General features: G+C 38.9%; 1 protein-coding gene across 1 annotated transcript in view; it reads right to left on the reverse strand.

Moving 5' to 3' along the window:
- Positions 1–20,008, reverse strand: part of MYLK3 (myosin light chain kinase 3) — a 34,439-nt gene that overhangs the window by 13,047 nt on the left and 1,384 nt on the right. The window contains exons 2-4 of the mRNA XM_032195347.1: positions 15,131–15,254; positions 2,195–2,285; positions 754–1,192 (exon numbers count right to left, since the gene is read on the reverse strand). Coding sequence (XP_032051238.1) covers positions 754–1,192; positions 2,195–2,285; positions 15,131–15,139 — 539 coding nt within the window. The 5' untranslated portion in view covers positions 15,140–15,254. The remainder of the gene's footprint in view (positions 1–753; positions 1,193–2,194; positions 2,286–15,130; positions 15,255–20,008) is intronic.

A 20,008-nucleotide genomic window follows, 5' to 3' on the forward strand; every position in this document is an offset into this window, starting at 1 on the left:
GTACATTTATACTTAGGTGTGACTGTATATACCATCCATCCATACACATATTTGCAAACCCCAACAGGGAAGGCATGGCACGTAAAGTTTGTCACAGAATTGGCATCTATTGGAGTTTGGTTGGTAGGGTTTTGTTTGTTTTTAATGGACTTAAAATCAAATCCTGATTAAATAATTTTAAAGGAAAAGGATTATAAAAGTCATATTGCAAAGCACTTATATGAGGAAAAGATTAGGCAATAAAAGAAAAAAAATGAACAATCTGGTCATACCTTTAAGTAATCAAGGCATGAAAAAAATCCTTGAAAACACCAAGGATGTGAAATGAAACAAATTCTTCAGTTTTGTTATATACAAGTAAATATCTTATATTTCTTTCATCCTCATGTTTAGAGAAAAAAAAAAAGGATTTTGAAAGGAATGATTTATGAAAGTCCATCTATGTGAGCTATAGAAAGGCAGTCTCGTTTCTATCTCTAATACACAGTAGCCACTATCATATCAAAGGTCTCCTATAGGTCTAGCCCTCTGACTTCTTGGCTTCATGAAAATTTACAGGGGGCTCTTGGTGCTTTGAGTTTTTTTGCTTTAACCATTTGTAAGGTCTCACTGCACCTTTCTTCAGCATGGCTGTTTTACCCCTCAATCATGCCTAAGCAGGAACTACCTCCTTTAATAACATTTTGTTTTTTTTTCCTTCTAACACGTGAAGTGGTTTCAGATCATACAGAAAATTACCAACAAGGCCATTACCTGGTATGTGTCACCTCACACCCTGTGTCAGATATAGCCTGGGATGGTGAGGGCACAGCTTCCCGGGATGCCGCACTTGGCAATGGAGGTTTGTTTTCATTCTCTCCAAGTTTCTGATGAACAGGCTGCCTGGAGCACTCATCTAGGCGTGGGGCTCCATCCATATCGTGTGCTTTAACAGGAACATTTTGGTTGCCTACGTGATCTTGATTTACAAAGGGAAGACCATTGTGTTGATTCAAGGCTTTGACACCAACGTCCTTTTGCTGTTGACAGCTCTTAGAGCTCTGTTTCTTGCCAGCACCTTCTACTGCTTGCTGCTGTGCTGTCCTCTCTTTAGCTTGGGGTTTCGAGTCAGCTTTGTTTGCTACAACACTGGAAGCGTTCACCTTCTCACATGCTTCTTTGTTTAGATTTAGCTTTTTCACACTTTTAGTCTCTGAATAAAAACATGCCATTAATAAGCTATCCTTGACAAAAGTGACAGCAAAAAGAAAAGGAGCAAAGTAACCCAACCATTCAAAACAACCTATGGAGCTAGGTACATCTGAACAAGTAGCAAGAATGCATCCACTGAAAGGTTTAAAAAAAACTTACACCAACATGCTGGAGACAGCCATTATTAAATCTCATGGCTTAATCAGCATCTTAACTGTTTTTCCACAAAAGGGAAAGAAGGTTCTTCCATGCTTTCCCATGACAATGATTGTGCATATTAATAATGGAAATTTCTCTGGTAACTTCTTTCATGGTTCAGCATGCACAGGTCACTGGCTATCAAGATCAGTTCACAAACTTGTGTAGCCTTGGACTCAAAATTGTGATCAGTTGTCTGCTTTATTTTTGTTGCTTCCTAAATGCTGAAGCTAAAAAAGGGATTGTCCATTATTTAAAGGATTCACTGACATTTTGTGAAGACAACAGCAATGACAGGGTCTGCTCAACATCACGTTCACCCTGTTGCAACTCACAGGCAATGGATGCAACACGGCAACACCCAGACAGCTACATCCTATTTAGGAGTCTAGCCCTGACATGGCAATGAAACTTGCTGATTAAAAAAGATACTCCCAATGTCAACATGTCCCTGTTTCAGAGAGGGAGAGGGTTGGGCCAGTTGTATGGTTTAGGTTTGCTGTGCGATATTGCCACCACCTTCATGGTGTCTCACAAGTACTGCTCTCTTAAATCAGATCACTGTTACATGAAAACAAAGAAACTGTAGCCAAGCAAAGATGCTGCTTTTTGTTTTAGGTTTTTGTGGGGTTCAATCTGGGGGACAGATGTTCTTACATAAAATGTAATCCCAATACTGGTGGATGAAGTTACTCAGTCACATTTGAGTAATTCAGGTAGTGGGAAACAGCAGGCTATTAGTTTTCAGTTTGTCTGCTGCACATTCTAGAGTCAAAGACAGTAGCATGCCCAGAGTGCCACATACCTTCCAAAGGCTTTTTGCTTTCAGTTTGAGTTCCTCTGTTACTAAGCCCATGCTTAGGTTTTGCACCACTCTCTTCAGGCTTATCTTTGGCCTAAAAACAACAGCGGAACACAAAAATAACAGTTATAGTCAAGATGCTTATTTCCCACTAGGTTCCTCTAACTCTGTAGGTACTGAGACCCTGTAAAATAGACGCTGACACCTCTGACCTTCTGAATGTTTAGGTACTATTGTATTTCCTTTCCACTTTCTTGAGTCTCTCCCTGCTTTTGCAAAAAGGCAATACTTCTAAAACATGACGACACAGAATAATACATTAGATCTCTGCTTTCCAAAATTTTAACTGTAAGAGATTTTACCTCATGTAATCTGTATTCACGCTGATTAAAAAAACAGGATATACAAAGCATAAGAAGTATTAGAAGAGGAAATTGCATTGTATTTCTGTCACTTGTTGACTGGTGACTGAAACACAAGCAATATCTTTATAGATACAGTAATATATTTGTCTCAAAACATCTAAAGATTCATGATTTGAACTACAATAGAGGTGATACAGACAAAGAACCCTTGGCTTTATTGCAACTCTTGTATACGTACTTGACATTATATGTCACCTCTGTTATGATTAAAAGCAATCTTATTTTATTTTAGCAGCACAGATTTATTTTAAGCAAACATAATCCTCTAATTAACACAGCACAGAGGAGGGTTATTTTTTTTTAACAGCATCACTAAACACTTTAAACAGAAATACATTTGTAATATAATTAAAAATAAATAACAAATATTTAGCAAAAAACGTTACAAAAATAAGAAAAGGCGTATTTCTAAAAAGGCTAATTCTAAGAAGGCTATTTCTAAAAAGGCTATTAATAAAAGGCATATTTCTATTTCTTGGCTGACATATAATTAAAATCTAGTAATGAGCAGCCTCTTATCTTCATTTATATAAGGAAATAAACAATGCCTCATTTTTTTCTGCAGATAATTGATTAGAAGTCTACTACAAATCGGACCCTTCACTTGTTAGTAAAAACAGTTATGGATTAAGCTTTTCATGCTCCAACCTTATAGATTCCACAACAGAACACTCTTCCATCCCTTCCCCCCCACCACCAAAAAATAATAATAATAAATAAATAAATAAATAAATAAACAAACAAAATACCCCAAAATATTAAAATACCATTACCATTTTTATTACAGCTCTAAGCAAACCTGCAACAATGACCAGGGGTAACATTATTCTTGCAAAATCCTATGTGCAAAGAAAGCCTTGGATAAGCAACAATATAATGCCGTTTTGTTGTTGCTGTTGGTTTTCCCTTTTATTTTCCCCCCTATCCTTTTTCCTTTTTTTTTTTTTTTTTTTTTAATTAAAAAAGTGGCTTGGATCCTACAAAGCTCAGTTCACAGTCTTTTATTAATTTGACTCCAACCCAGAAAATGTCTTCCATAAACACTCCTATGGCATCCCTGGAATGCTGTCATACCATCAGCAAACAGCTTCACCCAAAAATGAAAACATAACCTCCCCACTCCCATCCCCATACTTAGTAACCTTGTGCAAAGCCAGCTCTGCGATAAGCTGCATGCTGTTACAAAACAGCAAAGGTTGGAGAACAGCAACAAGCAAATAAATTATTTTTGAATGCAACCCCAGTGCAACTGAACATTTTGGACACGCCACAAAACAGGCTGAAAAAACGGGACCACCAAAGTTAGCATGTAACTCAGCACAAGCTCATGTATTTCCAAATTCACCCACGCTTTGCTCCACATTACCCCCGCTAGGTCACGTATGTACACTACCTCTCTAATTGAAACCTAGGTCAAATATCATAGACTACTCAGCAGCCTGTGATCAAAGTACAAATATATCTTAAGGTCTTATAACTAATCTTATGCTCCAATTTCAAAAAGTGTTCAGAAGAAAAAAAAAAAAAAAAGAAAAAAAAACAGAAGCAAAGAAGGAGAATAACGATAGTCATTTAGCAAAGGAGGAGTTAGCCCTGCAAGTCTGCTTGCCCAATCCACAGCCTGTTCTACAAGCGAGGCAGTGGTTAGAGCCTGGGACAGAGGCCGCCACCCCCTCCTGGTCCATCAGGTCACTGAGAGAGAAGGCCATTTCACCTCTCAGTCTCAGTCCCCCTACCCATGAAGCTTGGATCAAGTTCTGACCTCCTCAGACCTCCTCTTCTGCAAACACTACTGAAGCAGCACATAGTGGATATCTGATACCTAATCCTGACAGCATGCAAGAAGGCCACCTGAAATTCTCCACCAGCATCCCTCTCCCTACCTTTATCTATATCCCTCCTTAATGTTTTTTTTTCACTTGGAAAATAACAATTTGGTAACAAAATCATCTCTACATTCAGCATCACCTGCCCATTAACACACTGCACTGTCAGCTCAGTTCAAGGTATAAGCCCCACAAAGCACCCTGTCTGTCTCTAGGCCTTACACAGTGACTGCAGGCAGCAAATTGTAACAGCAGCTTTACCCAACATAAAGCAAACTTATTTTTTATTTTTTTTTTCCAAAAATTTGTAGAACTGGAAGAGTTCAAGTACAAGTATCATCTCTATCTGGTCTTGGCATTAATGAAAACTCCTTATAAATTCTTCTGTCTCTGTGGAGTCTAGCTTACTTGTCAGCCTCTGATGCTTAGTGAGACCAAAAGAGCTCTCAGGAAGCCCCACAAGGTAAGCTAGCATCTAACATTGTCCTTTTTTTATAGGAGTTTAGGTGTAACATCTACCAAAACATTTCACAGATCTGGCAGAAACATTCTGATCAAGATAGGAATGGACATTTGCATTCATGCTAGAAATGTCCTTACTGTAATTAACACCTCTGTGCAGGTGTGCAGAAGATTTCTTGGAATGAACAAACATATTCCAATTCATGGAGTCCCTCTCCACATTATTTTTTTTATTTTTATTTTTGCCTAGGATACAAGCCACTGGGAAGGCTCAAAACTCTCGTTGGCCAAAACTAATTCCAAGCATTTGTAACTTTTAAAAAGCAAGGTTAATCAATTCCAAAATACCATATCAACTATACCAGTCTTGACTGTTGCTTCCTCACTATATTAAAAAATGTGTTGGAGTTGATAAGTACAAACTGATGCAAGCTGCTCTTGTGAAACCCATGAACTATTTGATTTAAGGAGTGCACAATGTCAGTAGAGTTCATGAAGTCACAGGTCCATCATAAAGACAGAGTTATAAGACAACTTAGATGCCCAGGCTGCTCAGTCATGTGAACAGAAGTCAGCGTAAGTTTTACTAACTGGTGTTGTTTTTGGAATTCATGGTCAATCAAGAAAATAGAAGCTTCTTCCTTCAGCAAACGCTTTCCAGTATATTAGTCATACTTTCACAGGAACCTCAGTTAAGCCGCTTATTTGAATGACATTGCTGATCTTCAAGCACCGTTAGAAGCTGAATCTTCTTTTACAGTAGCAGTCTGCTCCTCTTACTTGTTATAGGATTGCCTGGCACACTTGGGGCACTTCAGACGTAAGCCTGCAAGACACATTTTAAGCCTAGGTCTCTGTCTCAAGAGGCTTGCAATTCAAAGGTCATGGCAGTAACCTGTAATAGCAACACTACAGGGAAAATGGGAATTACACGTGTTATACAAGAAATCATCAGGAGAGCCCTGCTACAGCACAAAGAAAGGTATTAAGAACAGTAAAACAAAACCAACCTCGACAAGGATTTCCAGTGGACTTCCCTTCTTCCAGGGCACAATGCCCTTGAGAATAAAATCCACTACTTTAGAATTTCTCAATACTTCTCCCACAAAATTAATCACTTTATCCAGTGTATCAAACCTCTTCTCTATCTTTGCCAGCCTCTCCTTATGCTTCAAGGCATCTAGCTGGGCTGTTTTCATCAATTTCAACACTTCTGAGCATATGCTCTGGATATCAGGCTGGTGAGGACTGTCCAATAGCTTTAGTCCTTTTTTCATTTCATCTGGCTCATCAGGAGCTGCTCGTGATACCGTTAGCTTGTTAATGCCTTTTTCTACATCATCAATACCTTTGTTAACTCGCTGCAGTTTGCCTGTCAGGTCTTCTTGGAAATGCAACAGTTTGTCCATCTTTTCGTTCAAGAGACTCAATTTTTTATCCATCGTACTTAAGCTGTTCACCTTCGTAGGCTGTAACTTGGTCAGGGCATTTCCCTCTGCAACATCCAAGCAACCCGCAGACATTCTGTCCAGACAGCAGGATGTCAGATAGATTAGGCTGGCTTTTCATTAATCATAAATTAGAAAATGAGGGTCTGAAAGTTCATCTTCTTTTGCTATTCCTATTCCAGACAACCTCACTTATTGGAGTCAGCAGAGCGTATCATTAGATAGCTATTGCACGAAAGATTTATTTCTGTGTTATCTATTTCTTACTGCATGCTTTCAATGACGGAGGTAATTTGGCACCAGACTAAATTTTCTTGGGCCTCCTTGACGTCACAAGACCATTTAAAATTCTTTCTCAAGTGGCTGTTGATAGGCGAGCATCTTAGCAATCACCAATGCCTGAGCAGACCTCTGTAGGGAGAAACACTTTTCATGACCAGTTTTAGTTCTGTGAAAAGAACTTGCTAGAGCATTTCTCCTCATTAAACAGAGCAAATAGAAAAGTAAATTTGGTGGCCTCGTGCTAAGGCTTGGAAGAGTTCAGCTTTCCAACACAGAGGCAGAACATGCAACATAGACACAAGCTGTACTCACTAGGTTGGCTGTTACTTGAATTTAAAAATAGAGTACAATGACAAGGATCTGAAATGCGTATCTAGCACCAGCATGTCTTTGTCAACTGAAACTTCTAAAATTAAATCTTTCTCCCAGGCTCTGAAAGTGAACCAAGTGAAAAATCAGAGCAAGTGTCCAACTGTTTGCAACAAAATTATGAAATCATAGGTCTGATTTCACAGATTTGTTTCTGACTTGCTTTCACTTCTGAATTACATTAGCGTGTCTCCAACAAAAATTATGATCGTGATTTTTGAAAATTACTAAAAAAAAGTGAAAAAAGTGAGAAATGCCTTTTCACTGTTGCACGTGTGTAGAGCAAGGGGGAAAAGCACCGGGGAAATATCAGAGCAGCAAGAGACCTGGTGTGAACCACATCAAAGCCACAGGTTTTGTAATACGAAGCATCCCTTTGCCTCCAAGCCCTTCCTCACTTTTCAGAAAGGGTGTATGGGAAGAAGTTGTAATTCTTACAGTGACTTTTCTGTATAAGACATTCTAGAATTTAAAATCCTTCTGCACACTGCAGAGTCAGTAGTATCAGCATTAAAATTACCCTCTCAAGGTGTTAAGTCCTTGCCATTTCTGTGAGAGAACGTGTTTATCTGCACAAGAAAAACATTGCGGTAAGACTACTTAAAGCCAGAACGTGCTTAGAGGTAATCTGGCACTTCTGCAATGTTTAGAGGCCACTAACCAGTTTTGCAAATGACACAAAGAGCTCTAAGACTTCGATTGTTTATTACTGTCAATATATATTGGTCTGAATACCAAGAAATTACTTCAGAAGAAAACTTGGCCTGTGAAAATTGACGGGAGTTGGCCATTTCATACCATATCACTTTTAATCCGAAAGATATTGTCAGTGGTACTTTCACAGTGGTCTGGGATAGTATGGCACAAGTTTTATGATACCCCATCAGCAGATTGTGGAGATTATCCCCTTCCTAATACTACTCTACATCTAAAGCTTTATCACAAGATATTTAGGAGCAGAAGAGAACTAATTGCTGGGCTGCACAAACTCACAACGTAACATTTGTCAGCATTATATCAGGTCCCAGCTAATAAGTGAAATTGCATTTTTACTATGTTGAAAGAAACTGAGAGGAGAGAAACAAGTGTTATGGGGCAGTAGCTGATATGCAAGTTTTCAGAACAAAATAGAACTCTACTGTGTAAGCTACAGGAATTGTTTTTTCTTCCTCTCTTTTTCTCTCCTACAAATAAACTAGATTCTAGAGCCACCTGCTTTCCATTCAGGACCATGCTTAAAATTCATGTTCAGTTTTACATGATTACGAGGTGATACTTTTTTCTGCAGTCAAAATCCAAGGAAGGTTACTAAGTTTAAGAAATGACTAATGCTGAAGAGAGACACTCTCAAGTCTTTCAATACTAAAAGAAAAAGCCCGTTGCAGATCACTGTGTACCCACCCTTACATTGCACAGAAAAGTGCAGTTACTGTAAGAAATGCATTAGCCTATTAAACTCACTTTTTCTTTGTGAGGACCTATTGCTTATAATGAAATTTTGCACTTAGTACATATGCTGCTTCATCTCCAGTACCTCCCAAATTACATCCAAGGAGCATGAATTGTTAGGTGAGTAATGAATACCAGGGACTCCCACAGGACCTTGGTGCATGGCAGAGCTCTGCTCAGTCACCCCATGCTGTCATTGGCTAAACAAACTGGTGAGCCACATGAGTCCATCACAGTCTGGATCTAAATTTAGAATAAAGTTTCTTATTATAATTGGTCTCCTGTTGATTTCTGCTTGTTTCTTTCCAGATAACAAAAAAAATGAGCAGTGTGATCCGGACTGTGTAGGCAACTGACTCCATTCCATGAAGAGTTGAACTGAAATGAACCTGTAGGATACCTTTAAAATATCTCCAAGCTATCAACTATCTCGGGAGTGCCAGAAAAAAGAAACACAGATGCTGGAGAACCAGAACTGCAAGCGACCTTCAACTGATGGTGCCAAAGAGTCTTCTATTCTCAAGAGGGAAATGAGAGTTTATTCCACTTTGGCTTCAGCCCCACACACACTCCCAGTTGTGAAAGACTGATGCCAAACAAGAGAAACATTAACATTCAACACAAGGGATGGTTTAAGAATCCAGGATACGGCAGCTCAGTTCTGATCACTCCTTGCTAGCTCTCACCCAAAGGAATGAAAAAAAAAAAAGATAAGCCGTAGGAAAAGAGATGAAGCAAAGGGGGAAAACAAAAATCTACAGCATGTACTAAAGTGATACCAGAGGCTTATGTCCCAAACAAGAAATGTCACAGAGGTTAAAACCAGCTGCTCCAACAGATCATCTCATTAGATTATTGCACTGCTTCCAGCAACACAGTAAAACTGGAAGTGACTGAAAATACACAGGTAAAAGGGAAAAAGAAAAGCTTTTTAAGGCCTAAACAAAGCCAAAGCTTTATAGAGAACGTGTGGACTTTGGGAGAAGTTTGCAATGGTTGCAATGCAACAGAATTCTAAGGAGACAAAGAACTAAAGGTGGTAAATGCTAGGACTTTACAAAAAGCAAAAGACAGAAGACAACCTCAAAATCTGGCTACATTTGCTAAATGCTACTCAGGCAAAAAAAATACTAATAAATATCCTTTACATATTCAGCAATCAGCTGGCAACTTTTTCAAGTTATGCTGAAAATCTACTTAATTTACATGTAGTTGCTGCAGCTTATAAACATGCAATTTTCCACCCAGCAAATGAAGAGCTAAGCTTCAGGGTACTTAAACTTTTAAAAAATTAAGCCCTACACCAGTGAGTAATTTCTCACAAGCAGTGTGCTTCCAAGACACATAAATATAATAAAGCACATCCACAGAGAAATGGTACAGCAAGATACCAATTCTCATGACATATGGCAAGCCCTGAAATAGGCTTCAGCTTTAATTTAGAGGAATAACTTCCAAAATCAAAATATGCCATACAGTCTGGCTAAGTCTGCCTGGTCCAATAGTTGGGTTTCCTGCTGAGATCAGACAAAAGATCTCCATCTGCCATGTTTGGTGGTGAACTCGGAACTGGCCCACACCTGCTTTAGAAGGCCAAGAACCTGACATTTAACACATTACTCACGTCAGCTGTTGGTTGAAATCCACTTGCACAGTAAAAGTGTCTATAAAACACTATCAGTCTCCCCAAGTGACCCTGGCGTAATAAATTTAAATATTGCTCAGTGTACAAGAGTTCAACTTTATGGTGGTATCACATCAACTAAGCTATAATACTCATTATATAAATGTCTTTTTCCTTTTTCTGTACATTTAATGACAAAACTGTTAACACAGTAAATTCAGAAACACTCTCGCCAATCCTGCCTTCTTCCTTTTTTTATTCCTTTTTAAAAGGAAAATAAAAGGAGTCTAAGTAAAACGCTCATAGGCAGTGGCACAGCTATGGACAGGTTAATGAATCCGAGATCATGTTTATTATTTTAATGCATCTCTGTCAAGCAGCTGACAGCAGATAGCTGAACAGATCAATTATGACATTTCACTAACATCAAAGTGACAAGATTTCTAGATAATACTGTTTACCATTTGCCCACATGGCTTAACAAGAACCTTTAAGTTCTTCCTCCAGGTTGCTTTCCTCTCAAGAGACCAAGAGAGCACCTGTTGCCTGCTCACATTTATTCAATTGACCCCAAGCTCATTCTCACCACCAGAACTGTTACCACAGAAACAGCATTAAGAAGCTGTCTCATTTTCTTGCCAACTATTTTTTTTCTTATCCAAACAGGTAATAAAATATTTTATCAGCCTGGATAGAAGGCTGGTCATTGGCAATGTTTCCCTGGTATTGTGGTAATGATTCTCACTCCTCCTTCTTCAACAAAGAGCTCTCTGTAAACCAGAGAAGTCCTGCTGTGATTCTGCTCTCCCTGAATTTCAGTAATTTTACATAAAATGCTGACAGTTCCTTGCAAAGCCTGCTGATTCAAATGATCTGCCATCAAAGCTACCCTTGGATTTGAGAAGCAAACTGGCTCTCATTTACAAGATGCTTTCTCACTATTAATGTGAGCTCAACAGAGAGCCCTAAGGCACCTTTTATACCTACCAAAAGCTACTGTGTCTACAGTAGTTTGCTCAGGCACAAGTAATTTTAAGTCAGTAGGAATGCAATGAAACACAGAAGGGTAGCCTCGGTTGTGCAATAAGGCCCACAGAAATAAAACCAGCAAAAGCAAATTCTTCCTGCTAAAGTAGGAAGATAGACCCCTCTCTCTCTCATCTCTGTTGCCTAAGAAAGGGTTACTTCTAGGCAGCCAACTTTTCATAGGAAGGCCTTGCATTATCCAGAGTTTGTTCTAAAGCACACTGAAACTGGTACAATTATTCTTACTGACTTCAAATTTCACTGCCTTTCAATCAGATCCCTCAAAAGTCTCTGCTTCGCCAGCAACATGTGATTTCGTTAGAGAAGATGGAAATCACTGAACTGCACTGTTTGATGTTGTTTTTTGTTCCCTTCCTACTTTGGAAGATTTTTTTCAAAGATTTTTTTTACAAGTTTGAAAAATTGCCACAAAAATGCACACAGAGCTATACTAACTTACTAATTTATAATAATTGTTTTCAACTTCATCAATGTAACAACTAACAACTGCTGCAAGAATATATCTGAGTTTTTCCTTCACTCCTCCACTCATTTTTCCAAGTTAAGAGGCAATAATACCGATCCCACAGCTACTTGTCTGCCCTTCACAGTTGACTTAAGTATGATCACCTCGAGCACAATTTTACATCGCACTGGATTAAGTGTTTGAAAAGCAAAACCCACGAGCACAACGTTATGTCAGGCTGCACTGGAAGCAGGTGAATGAAGTGTTTGTGGCCAGCTACACAAGGGGCAGCTTTACCCAGAACAGCCCCCAAGCCCATCACAAACCATTTTGCCGGACTTGAGGGTGCTTTGGCTGCTGATGTACTTTCAGAAAGTTCTCCCAAAGGCAGTTTGCACAACTGTTTCAGGCCTTGTGCAATCCAGAGCCTCAGTTATTCTTTCTATCACATTTCCATCTGACCATTGTGGTACAGCAAACATCAGGTACTACGCTCGGTGGTCCTAGCTAATAACGTTCTTTATAGGAACCTAAGAGAGGGATTTTTATTTTTAAATAAGGGCACTCCTTGGCATTGTTATTATCCTCTAGTAACCAGAACACCATGTAAAGAAAATTAAAGATCCAGTAAACAGTCATCTCTCCTATACTGAAGTCCATTATGTGCACCTGCTGATCTAGATATCTCTGACATTTTGGTTTGACGTCATTCCCAAACACAGCATTATCTGTTCAACATGATGAACAGTTCATTAGTACGTTCCATTAAATCAATAGACTAAATGTTTTTTTTTATGTGATGTTGCCATAAATAGACAAGAACATCATGCAGCTCCTTCCATATGATGTATTCTGAGCAGCCTTCTGAGCTGCTCTGTTTTTAACCTTATATCAAAAAATAATATTCTAGTGTTGGGCATATAAGATCCACTATGTAACAGTAAATTAATCTGTGGCTTTGCAACAAAATTGTACCTGTTGAGATTTGTAGAAATTTTGTCATTTTCTCTAGCTGTACCAGAACTTTGTTTATTAGTATTTATTTAGTTCATTTACTTCATTGGCTCTTTAAGGAACTAATACGATAACAAATACAAACTCTTTAAGAAAGTCCACTAGAGCTATCATTAAGCAAGATATGAGACAATCCCTTCTTCAAATTTTTGAAAGTAGTCTTTACAAAGCAAAAAATATCTGATAGTTTCCCATGCAAAACAACCCTTGAAATTTATTTATTTTTTTAATTTATTTTAAACTTTACTTGAAAATTATTATATATACATGGCATACTTTTTAAGGTTGAATAAATTCATTTTTTGCTTCTATCTGGATGGTAATGGTAATTCTCAGCCAGTAAAAAAAAAAAAAAAAAAAAAAAAAAAAGAAGATAAATATGCAGGCAAACTGAAGAAAACAAATTGTGTTTTCCCCAGACTCCCTGCCACTATAGCAACTGAAACCTAACTCCACAGATAGCCTTAAAACACTGATGGATAGGTTACAATAGTGGAAAAGTAGATCCCTATATCCTGTTCCACCAGAATGTCATCTCTCTTCTTGTTTTGTAGTCTGTTGGTCAGTAGTAACTTTCTGGACACAGACACACTTTTACTTAATTTCCTCAGATCCTTGCCCAGTAGGGTTCTGATATCAAAACTTTTACATAGTACCACAGAATACACATTACTGAGTTACTGAGCACATGGTGTTCAAGCTGCCTGCACTGCTTTTACCACAGGTTAAGTGGCTTGATGCAGAATTTGGCTCCTCATGAAACTGTCTCAGCATGAGCCTGCCTGACAGATTCATTGTCTTGCAACTCCGAGGCATATGATAACTACAGCAAAAAGCTGTAACAACTGACCTTCACGTAATTTGAATGGCAGTCTGGCACCCTACTCTACAAATATACCGCTTGGAACACAAGTTTAATGTGTCAAGACTCTCACAAAAATAAATTTATTTACTAAGGCAAAGCCTACACTCGGCATTTCAGAGGTACCTCCTTGACATCAGCAGGTGGTTTGCAAGCAGACAGACTGTACAATTTGGCCACGCATATCAAATAGACACAGCACTTTACAAACAGCACAGAAACCAATATTGTCCCATCCAGTAAATTTTCACTTTCAAACCGAGGTCACAACAAAACTCTTACCGTAAATCTCTTTACATAATCAGAAACACAAAATCCTCCCATGCTTAAACGAAGGGATCTGTGCAGAGAAGATTCTTGATACAAAGTTCCCATCTTTTTTGGCTTGTGTGGTGGTCTCCCATGTACCCTAAAGCCTTTTAGGCTTGAATAAAGCTGCACAGCCTCCCTAGATCTTGCTAGAATTCTGCTTCTGTGATAAACTAGGCATTTCATCTTATCTAACACTACACCAGGCATTTCAATCATTTCACTTCCTTATCAGCAGCACTAAGTTCTATCTGCATCCCAGCAGCTCACTTCCTGAATTACTGATAAGAGCTACTGTAAGGCACGGAAACAACATAACAGCAGATGACAGCCAAATCTCCTGAAGTCACTGAAGAGTCCCCGCTTTGCATTCGTCTGTTCCTTAAGTCCATTTTGCCCAGTCTAACTTAGCTATAGTGGTAACTTACAGAAAGAATGTTTCAGCTAAGCAGCGACAGGAGTTATCTGACTGCTTTCCATTTGTTCAGTAATACATCATTTGCTTTAATAACATGATTATACATATGAGTATTTCTTTCATTTCACATTTCTTAAGCTATACCATAGGAACAAAGGGAACAAACAAATGGACAAAAGAGGACACATATTCATCCTCTATTAGAATTCAGATAGCTGTTTATGACTTCAGGCAGCATTTCTACAGTCTGACATTACATGCAGAGCCATTCACTTCAGTTTGTAAAATACCTTATGGCCAAACAACGTGCTCACACAAGTGTACATTGCCTTGAAGTCCATGTAGGCACGACGTCTGTGATCCCGTAAATTTAGAATATCCTTTTAAAATTTTTCTACTCAACGTCAGATTAATAAGCAGCCATAACACACCTGAACATTGCTCCTCATGCATTTAGTCCTTACCTAATTGATTGCTTTTTATTTTGCCTAGGGTAAAATATACTTTTTTTTTTTTCTTTTAATACTGGTCTCAGCTATAAAATTATGTCAGTGGAGTACAAATATACAAAGACAATAGATACCAAGATACTGAATGATCTAAGAAGGAAAGTAAGTTCTAGAGATGTAAGAGTAAGCCTGCTTACAGTTTTCATCTGTGCTGTGCCTGCATTTCCCACTGTCAACAAGCTGCAGTAAAATTAGCTCTGTTTTATTACTACTTCCAAGTGATCTCCCATTAACCTAATTCACATCAGGCACTGGTACACAAGCACAGCTACTCACAAAGGACCAGTGACTTTTGCACCGATGGACAAGCAAGCCCAGAAATATCTGTGCTTAGCATGGGCCAAGCCTTCCCTGACTAAATCATAATAAAATTTTGTTTTACCACAGGGTGAGTGCACATCAGTTCTCCTCTAAAATAAACAGGCAAGCAATGGAGAGAAGATACTGTACCTTTATCATTACGACCTAAGAGATGTCAGGTCCAGAAGGGTGGGTATAGATCTGGCTACCCTTCTCACAGCAAAAACAAGTGCTTCATTTCCACTTGGGGTTGTATAGCAAGCTGACCAATATGCTGTTAAAAAAAATAAATAAATACAGAAAAAAAAAAAAAAGTGAATTAGGATGATTGAGTAACTCACAGGGCAAAAGCCAGAGATGAGATGGCCATGCTTAATGTGCTGAAACTTTTTTTTTTTTTTAAACTGCCAGACAAGGAATGTTTATTAGGCCATTCAACAACAAGTGAAAAGGCCAGGGGTTGCCTGGGGTACAGGATAATTTGACTGCAGCCCACAGAGGTGAGATAGTTCTACCAAAAAGTTAGTAGCCTGACATGCTGGTATGAGACACAGGCAACCTGAGGCTGCCTGAGACACCAGCCTTAAACCTCCAGAAATCTGAGGCCCATTTCCACTGCCAGACTCCTGAATAAATTTTAACTTGAGCTCTGTGCTTTGCCTTTTTCACCTGTAAGACCGAGTTGAACCCTTCCTAGCTTCCAGAATGTTTTTAGAGCTTTAGAATCTATTATTACTGTTCCCCACTTTTACAAGGCAGAACCAACCTAAGAATTCTAGGTCAAAACTGCCCCAAAATGTTAGGACACACCAGCTGGCTAGTGGTACAAGAAAAAGTTAGGACTTCCATGCAGTAATGAGTAATGCTGCTGAGATATTGTGCCTGGATATGGCGAGACTGTTACAGGGTTTATGGAAGCACTTAGAGCAGTATTCCTCGGATATGGAACTACAGCTATTCAAAAGGTGTACAGCTTTAATACATGAGTCCAGAGATGTCTATGTCCAGGGGAAAAACAAAAGTGTTTTTATAACTTTTTCCAATGGCACAAATAATCATGTCGTTACTCCAGATTTTATCAAGAGGTGATATTACTTAACATGGCAGCAGAGGCATGTACAGCATGTAAGTGGCACGCCATGGAGGAAAGCTTGCATGACAAAGAGAATCCTTTAGGAAATTTGGCAAGTGGTCCGGAACAAGCAATGCTCAGCCTGCAACCTTCCATTAGCAGATCTAAATACGGAACTGTAGGATAAAACAACACCTTCCTGCAGTATTTTTATTAATTATAACTAAGAATATAATTATTATGATAAGCTTTACTAGCTTTGCTTTTTCTCTATTTCATCTTTTGAAAAAAAAAAATTATCTTTTTTCATCTCCATTGTCGTTTCATATCTTATGACTGTGCTTTCAGAAAGGTATCAAAAGCAACAAAACAGCAGCAGCTACAAAATATTCCATCCACAATAAGCAAACAGTCCCATTTTCACAAAACTAAGTGTACTGACATGGCCAGAAAATAGGCAATGGACACAGGGCTACATTTTCTTTGATACTAGAGAAAAGGCTAGTGGATTTTACACACAAGGAAAAACAGTTTGGTCTCTCACCCGATAAAATACTAAGAGCTAGAGACAAGGAGTGTACTCAGTTCAAATACAGGTATTCTAGTATAGGCTTTGTAGACACCATGAGATGTATTATAGAATAAATGCAGAAGTTTTACAAAAATCATGCAAGTAACCACCAACAAATGAAATAAAGATCAAGGTTAGTCCTTTAACTTTCAGAGCAACTCTTTGAATCTGCTACACTCACACTCCAAAAATCCTTCTTTCCAGCAAACAGAAGTGCTTGACAACTAGATCAGTGCAACTCAGAGCAAAGAACAAGAAAGGAAGAAAAGGTAACATTAAGAGACTTAAGTATTAATAACTTCCCTTCCCTAGCCAGTTGCTGACACTACAATTCCTGCACTAAATACAGTGCAAAATGAAAGGGATCAGCATTTTTAAAGTGACCTCTCTCATCTCCCAGCTTCAGGCTCTGTGAATTATGAGGACACTCGTTGCACCACAAACACATCCTACATTCATGGAATTTATAATCTAAACAACACTCCTTAGCTGAAATTTTCTGTTAACGTGGCAGTTAATACACAGTATCTTTCTTCCTGAAAAAAAAAAAAAAAAATCAATACGTAGAAGTTATAGTCCCTAGGGAATTTGCTTTGTACTGTTAAGAGTTACTGTACCACCTCAGTCTTTTAAAGCTTTTTTTTTTTTTATCAATATTATTAATCAGGAGCAGGGAACTAGTAACACTGATGCTGCCCAGTTAAACTCACCATGACTATGCCCAAAACATCTACCCAAAGGTTCACAGTCCCCTTCCAGAATAGATTTCCAAACTCTACCCACAACTTACCCTTTCATTACTCTTCCATCCATGCAACGAGCTAGAATTGAATGCCAGCACACAGGACCATTCACAGGAAAATGCAAACAAAATCAGCAGGGTATTGATATCAGAAATATTCTCTGTGTATCTGATCAGGACACACATTCAGAAGTTTGTGACCGTTTTGTCTGATGATGCATCTTCTAAGAGCAGTCAACTCCTGGTTGTGTCTGTGCCAGCATCAGTGCATTTCTACAGCTGCTCAGCTTGCAATGGATTAGTAGTAAAGGCCAGGTCTGAAAGCCTCCCCACCTCATTAATATTAATTTTATATTTTAAATCCTAGGTACACATGGACTCATCTCTAGGGCTAGAAGGCTCATAAATTATATTCCATTTTTAAACACGCAGTATTCACTCTTACTGTTTCAGAAGGAAAAAACCAGCAGAGACAGCCTTAGGCAGGCAGCTTTCATTTAAAAGAATAGGATCTTCTGGGCTTTATCTTCAGCTCTGCTTTAACCTCGTTAGCCCACAGATTTGCACTAGAGTGAATCCAGCCTGCAAAGCACTAGCACAAGTACAACTGCTAGAAGATTTTCATTCTTTCATTACTCTGCTTTTGTTCCATTTACCAAAGCAGGTGGACATAATGTCTACGGCTGTATAAACTCATGAAAGCCAACTTACATAGTAAATGCTTGAAAAGTAGCTACAACCACCACAAAATCAAACTAAGGAGGCAAAGTGACTCACTATCTTTCTCTCCTGGCAACATGGAAAGGTAATAGTGCAAAGCACACCATATTGCATAGCAAACCTAGCTTTAATCATCTCAAAGAAGGTCCAGAGGAGAACAGATTCAAGCCTTCTCTGTAAGGATGGGGGACATTTGGGGAAAGTGTCTTTTACTTCTGTATAGCACAAACCCTTGTTACACAGGCCAGCCCTACAGGCAGTAACAACTAAGTTCAAGATGCTGAGGCAGAGAGTCCCTGCAGCCTTCTAGTGTCCACTAGTGAAGGAATGCACAGTAAAAACAAGAAGTAGGAATAATTGTTCTATTTTTACCTTATTCTCCTTTGTAAAGCATTGGTCATAACAGATTTACTGCCCAGCAGCTTGTTTCTAACAGGAAATACTACAAAGCGTGGAGAGGTAGCCTTTTGCAAAAACCTGAAACAGAAGAATTCCTCCACTTGCCCTCAAAAAAAAAAAAAAAAAAAAAAAAAAAACCTACAATAGTGAGAAGTGCAGATCAAGAAACTCCTGGAAGAAATAAAATGTGATATGCAGGCTGCCACTTGCATGACAAATTCTATCAAGCTCCCACTTAGCACATGCACTATTCTGTACTTCATGAAGAATTCATTCAATTGACACAACCCTCTCCTACCCTCTTGACCTCTCTGAGGCAGCCACACAGCACAGGTGGCAACTGCAACCTCTAAGTTTAATGTTCTATTAACTAAAGAACACAACTCCTCTGAATAAGGCCCATTAAGTACACATGCACCAAGACTGTATGTGTAAGGAACATATATACAGAAAACAGATTTTCAGGATTCTTTACATTTGAGTTTGAAATTCAGAAATAAGTATTTTAGATGTATTTTAACTTCAGTGGTATGAATTGTTGGACACTCATCTTAAGAACAGTGTCATTAATTAAGTTCAAGATTGTCCTTGAAAAGCTTCTTTTCAGAGCCAATTCAAAATGAAGAAACATACTGCAAAACAGGGATGAACACTCCCAACACCACTCCCACTGGTGGGGGATCTCGTGCACCTTTCGCACCATGTCTGAATCGGTTTCCCAGTAGCTAATAACCACGAGAAAAGCCCAATAAATGCACAACCTGGGATATAGATGGGAAAACACAAACAACATAGAAAAAAAGATACACTTTGGAGCATTCATTGGTCATGCTACCTAATTTTTAGGTAAAAAAAAAAAGGAACTGCTCAATTCAGAAAAATTTGAGCAGCACCAATTTTACTCTCTTCTATTATTACAGCACCTCTCCATTCATTTCTCCCTCCTCCCCCAAACTTCTCTTCTTCTCACATCTCTGGAGACCTGAAACCCATGCACCACCTTCTCCCCCATGAGACCCCACAGATCTCCATGTATCTGCCATAGTAGCCTTAACACATAGATGCTTAGCTCTTGTCATTCTACCCTTCTCCAGCTCTGTCTAGCTTAACCTCTATCTCATGCAATTTCCAGTCAAATCCTCTCCATCACCCACACCTTCCTTTCTTTGTCTGCCCTGCCTTTTCCTGACTTGTGTTGTTTCCCCAACCCATTCTGTGTCCTGCTCTTTTCCAGGCGCAGCTTTCCTGCCCAGTCACTCTGGTCCCTGCCTCCTCCTCACGTAAGGCATGAGCCGCAATTACTTTCCTTCCTTTTGCTATATAAGGAAGCTCCGCTGCAGCTCTTACACTGGCTAATAATGAGAACTGCATGCCTGAGATCCCAGAAATTGGGATTAATGTAATTATTTACACTAACAGCCTCCCAGGGGCCTTTTAAGTCACAGGGCTTTTTAGGATTACTGCAGGCAGAAAGAGTACAAGCTGTCAAAAAACCTTTAAGATACTACAGCTTGATCAACAAAA

This window comes from Aythya fuligula, chromosome 12 (assembly GCF_009819795.1).
Source record: "Aythya fuligula isolate bAytFul2 chromosome 12, bAytFul2.pri, whole genome shotgun sequence".
Classification (NCBI taxonomy): Eukaryota; Metazoa; Chordata; class Aves; order Anseriformes; family Anatidae; genus Aythya; species Aythya fuligula.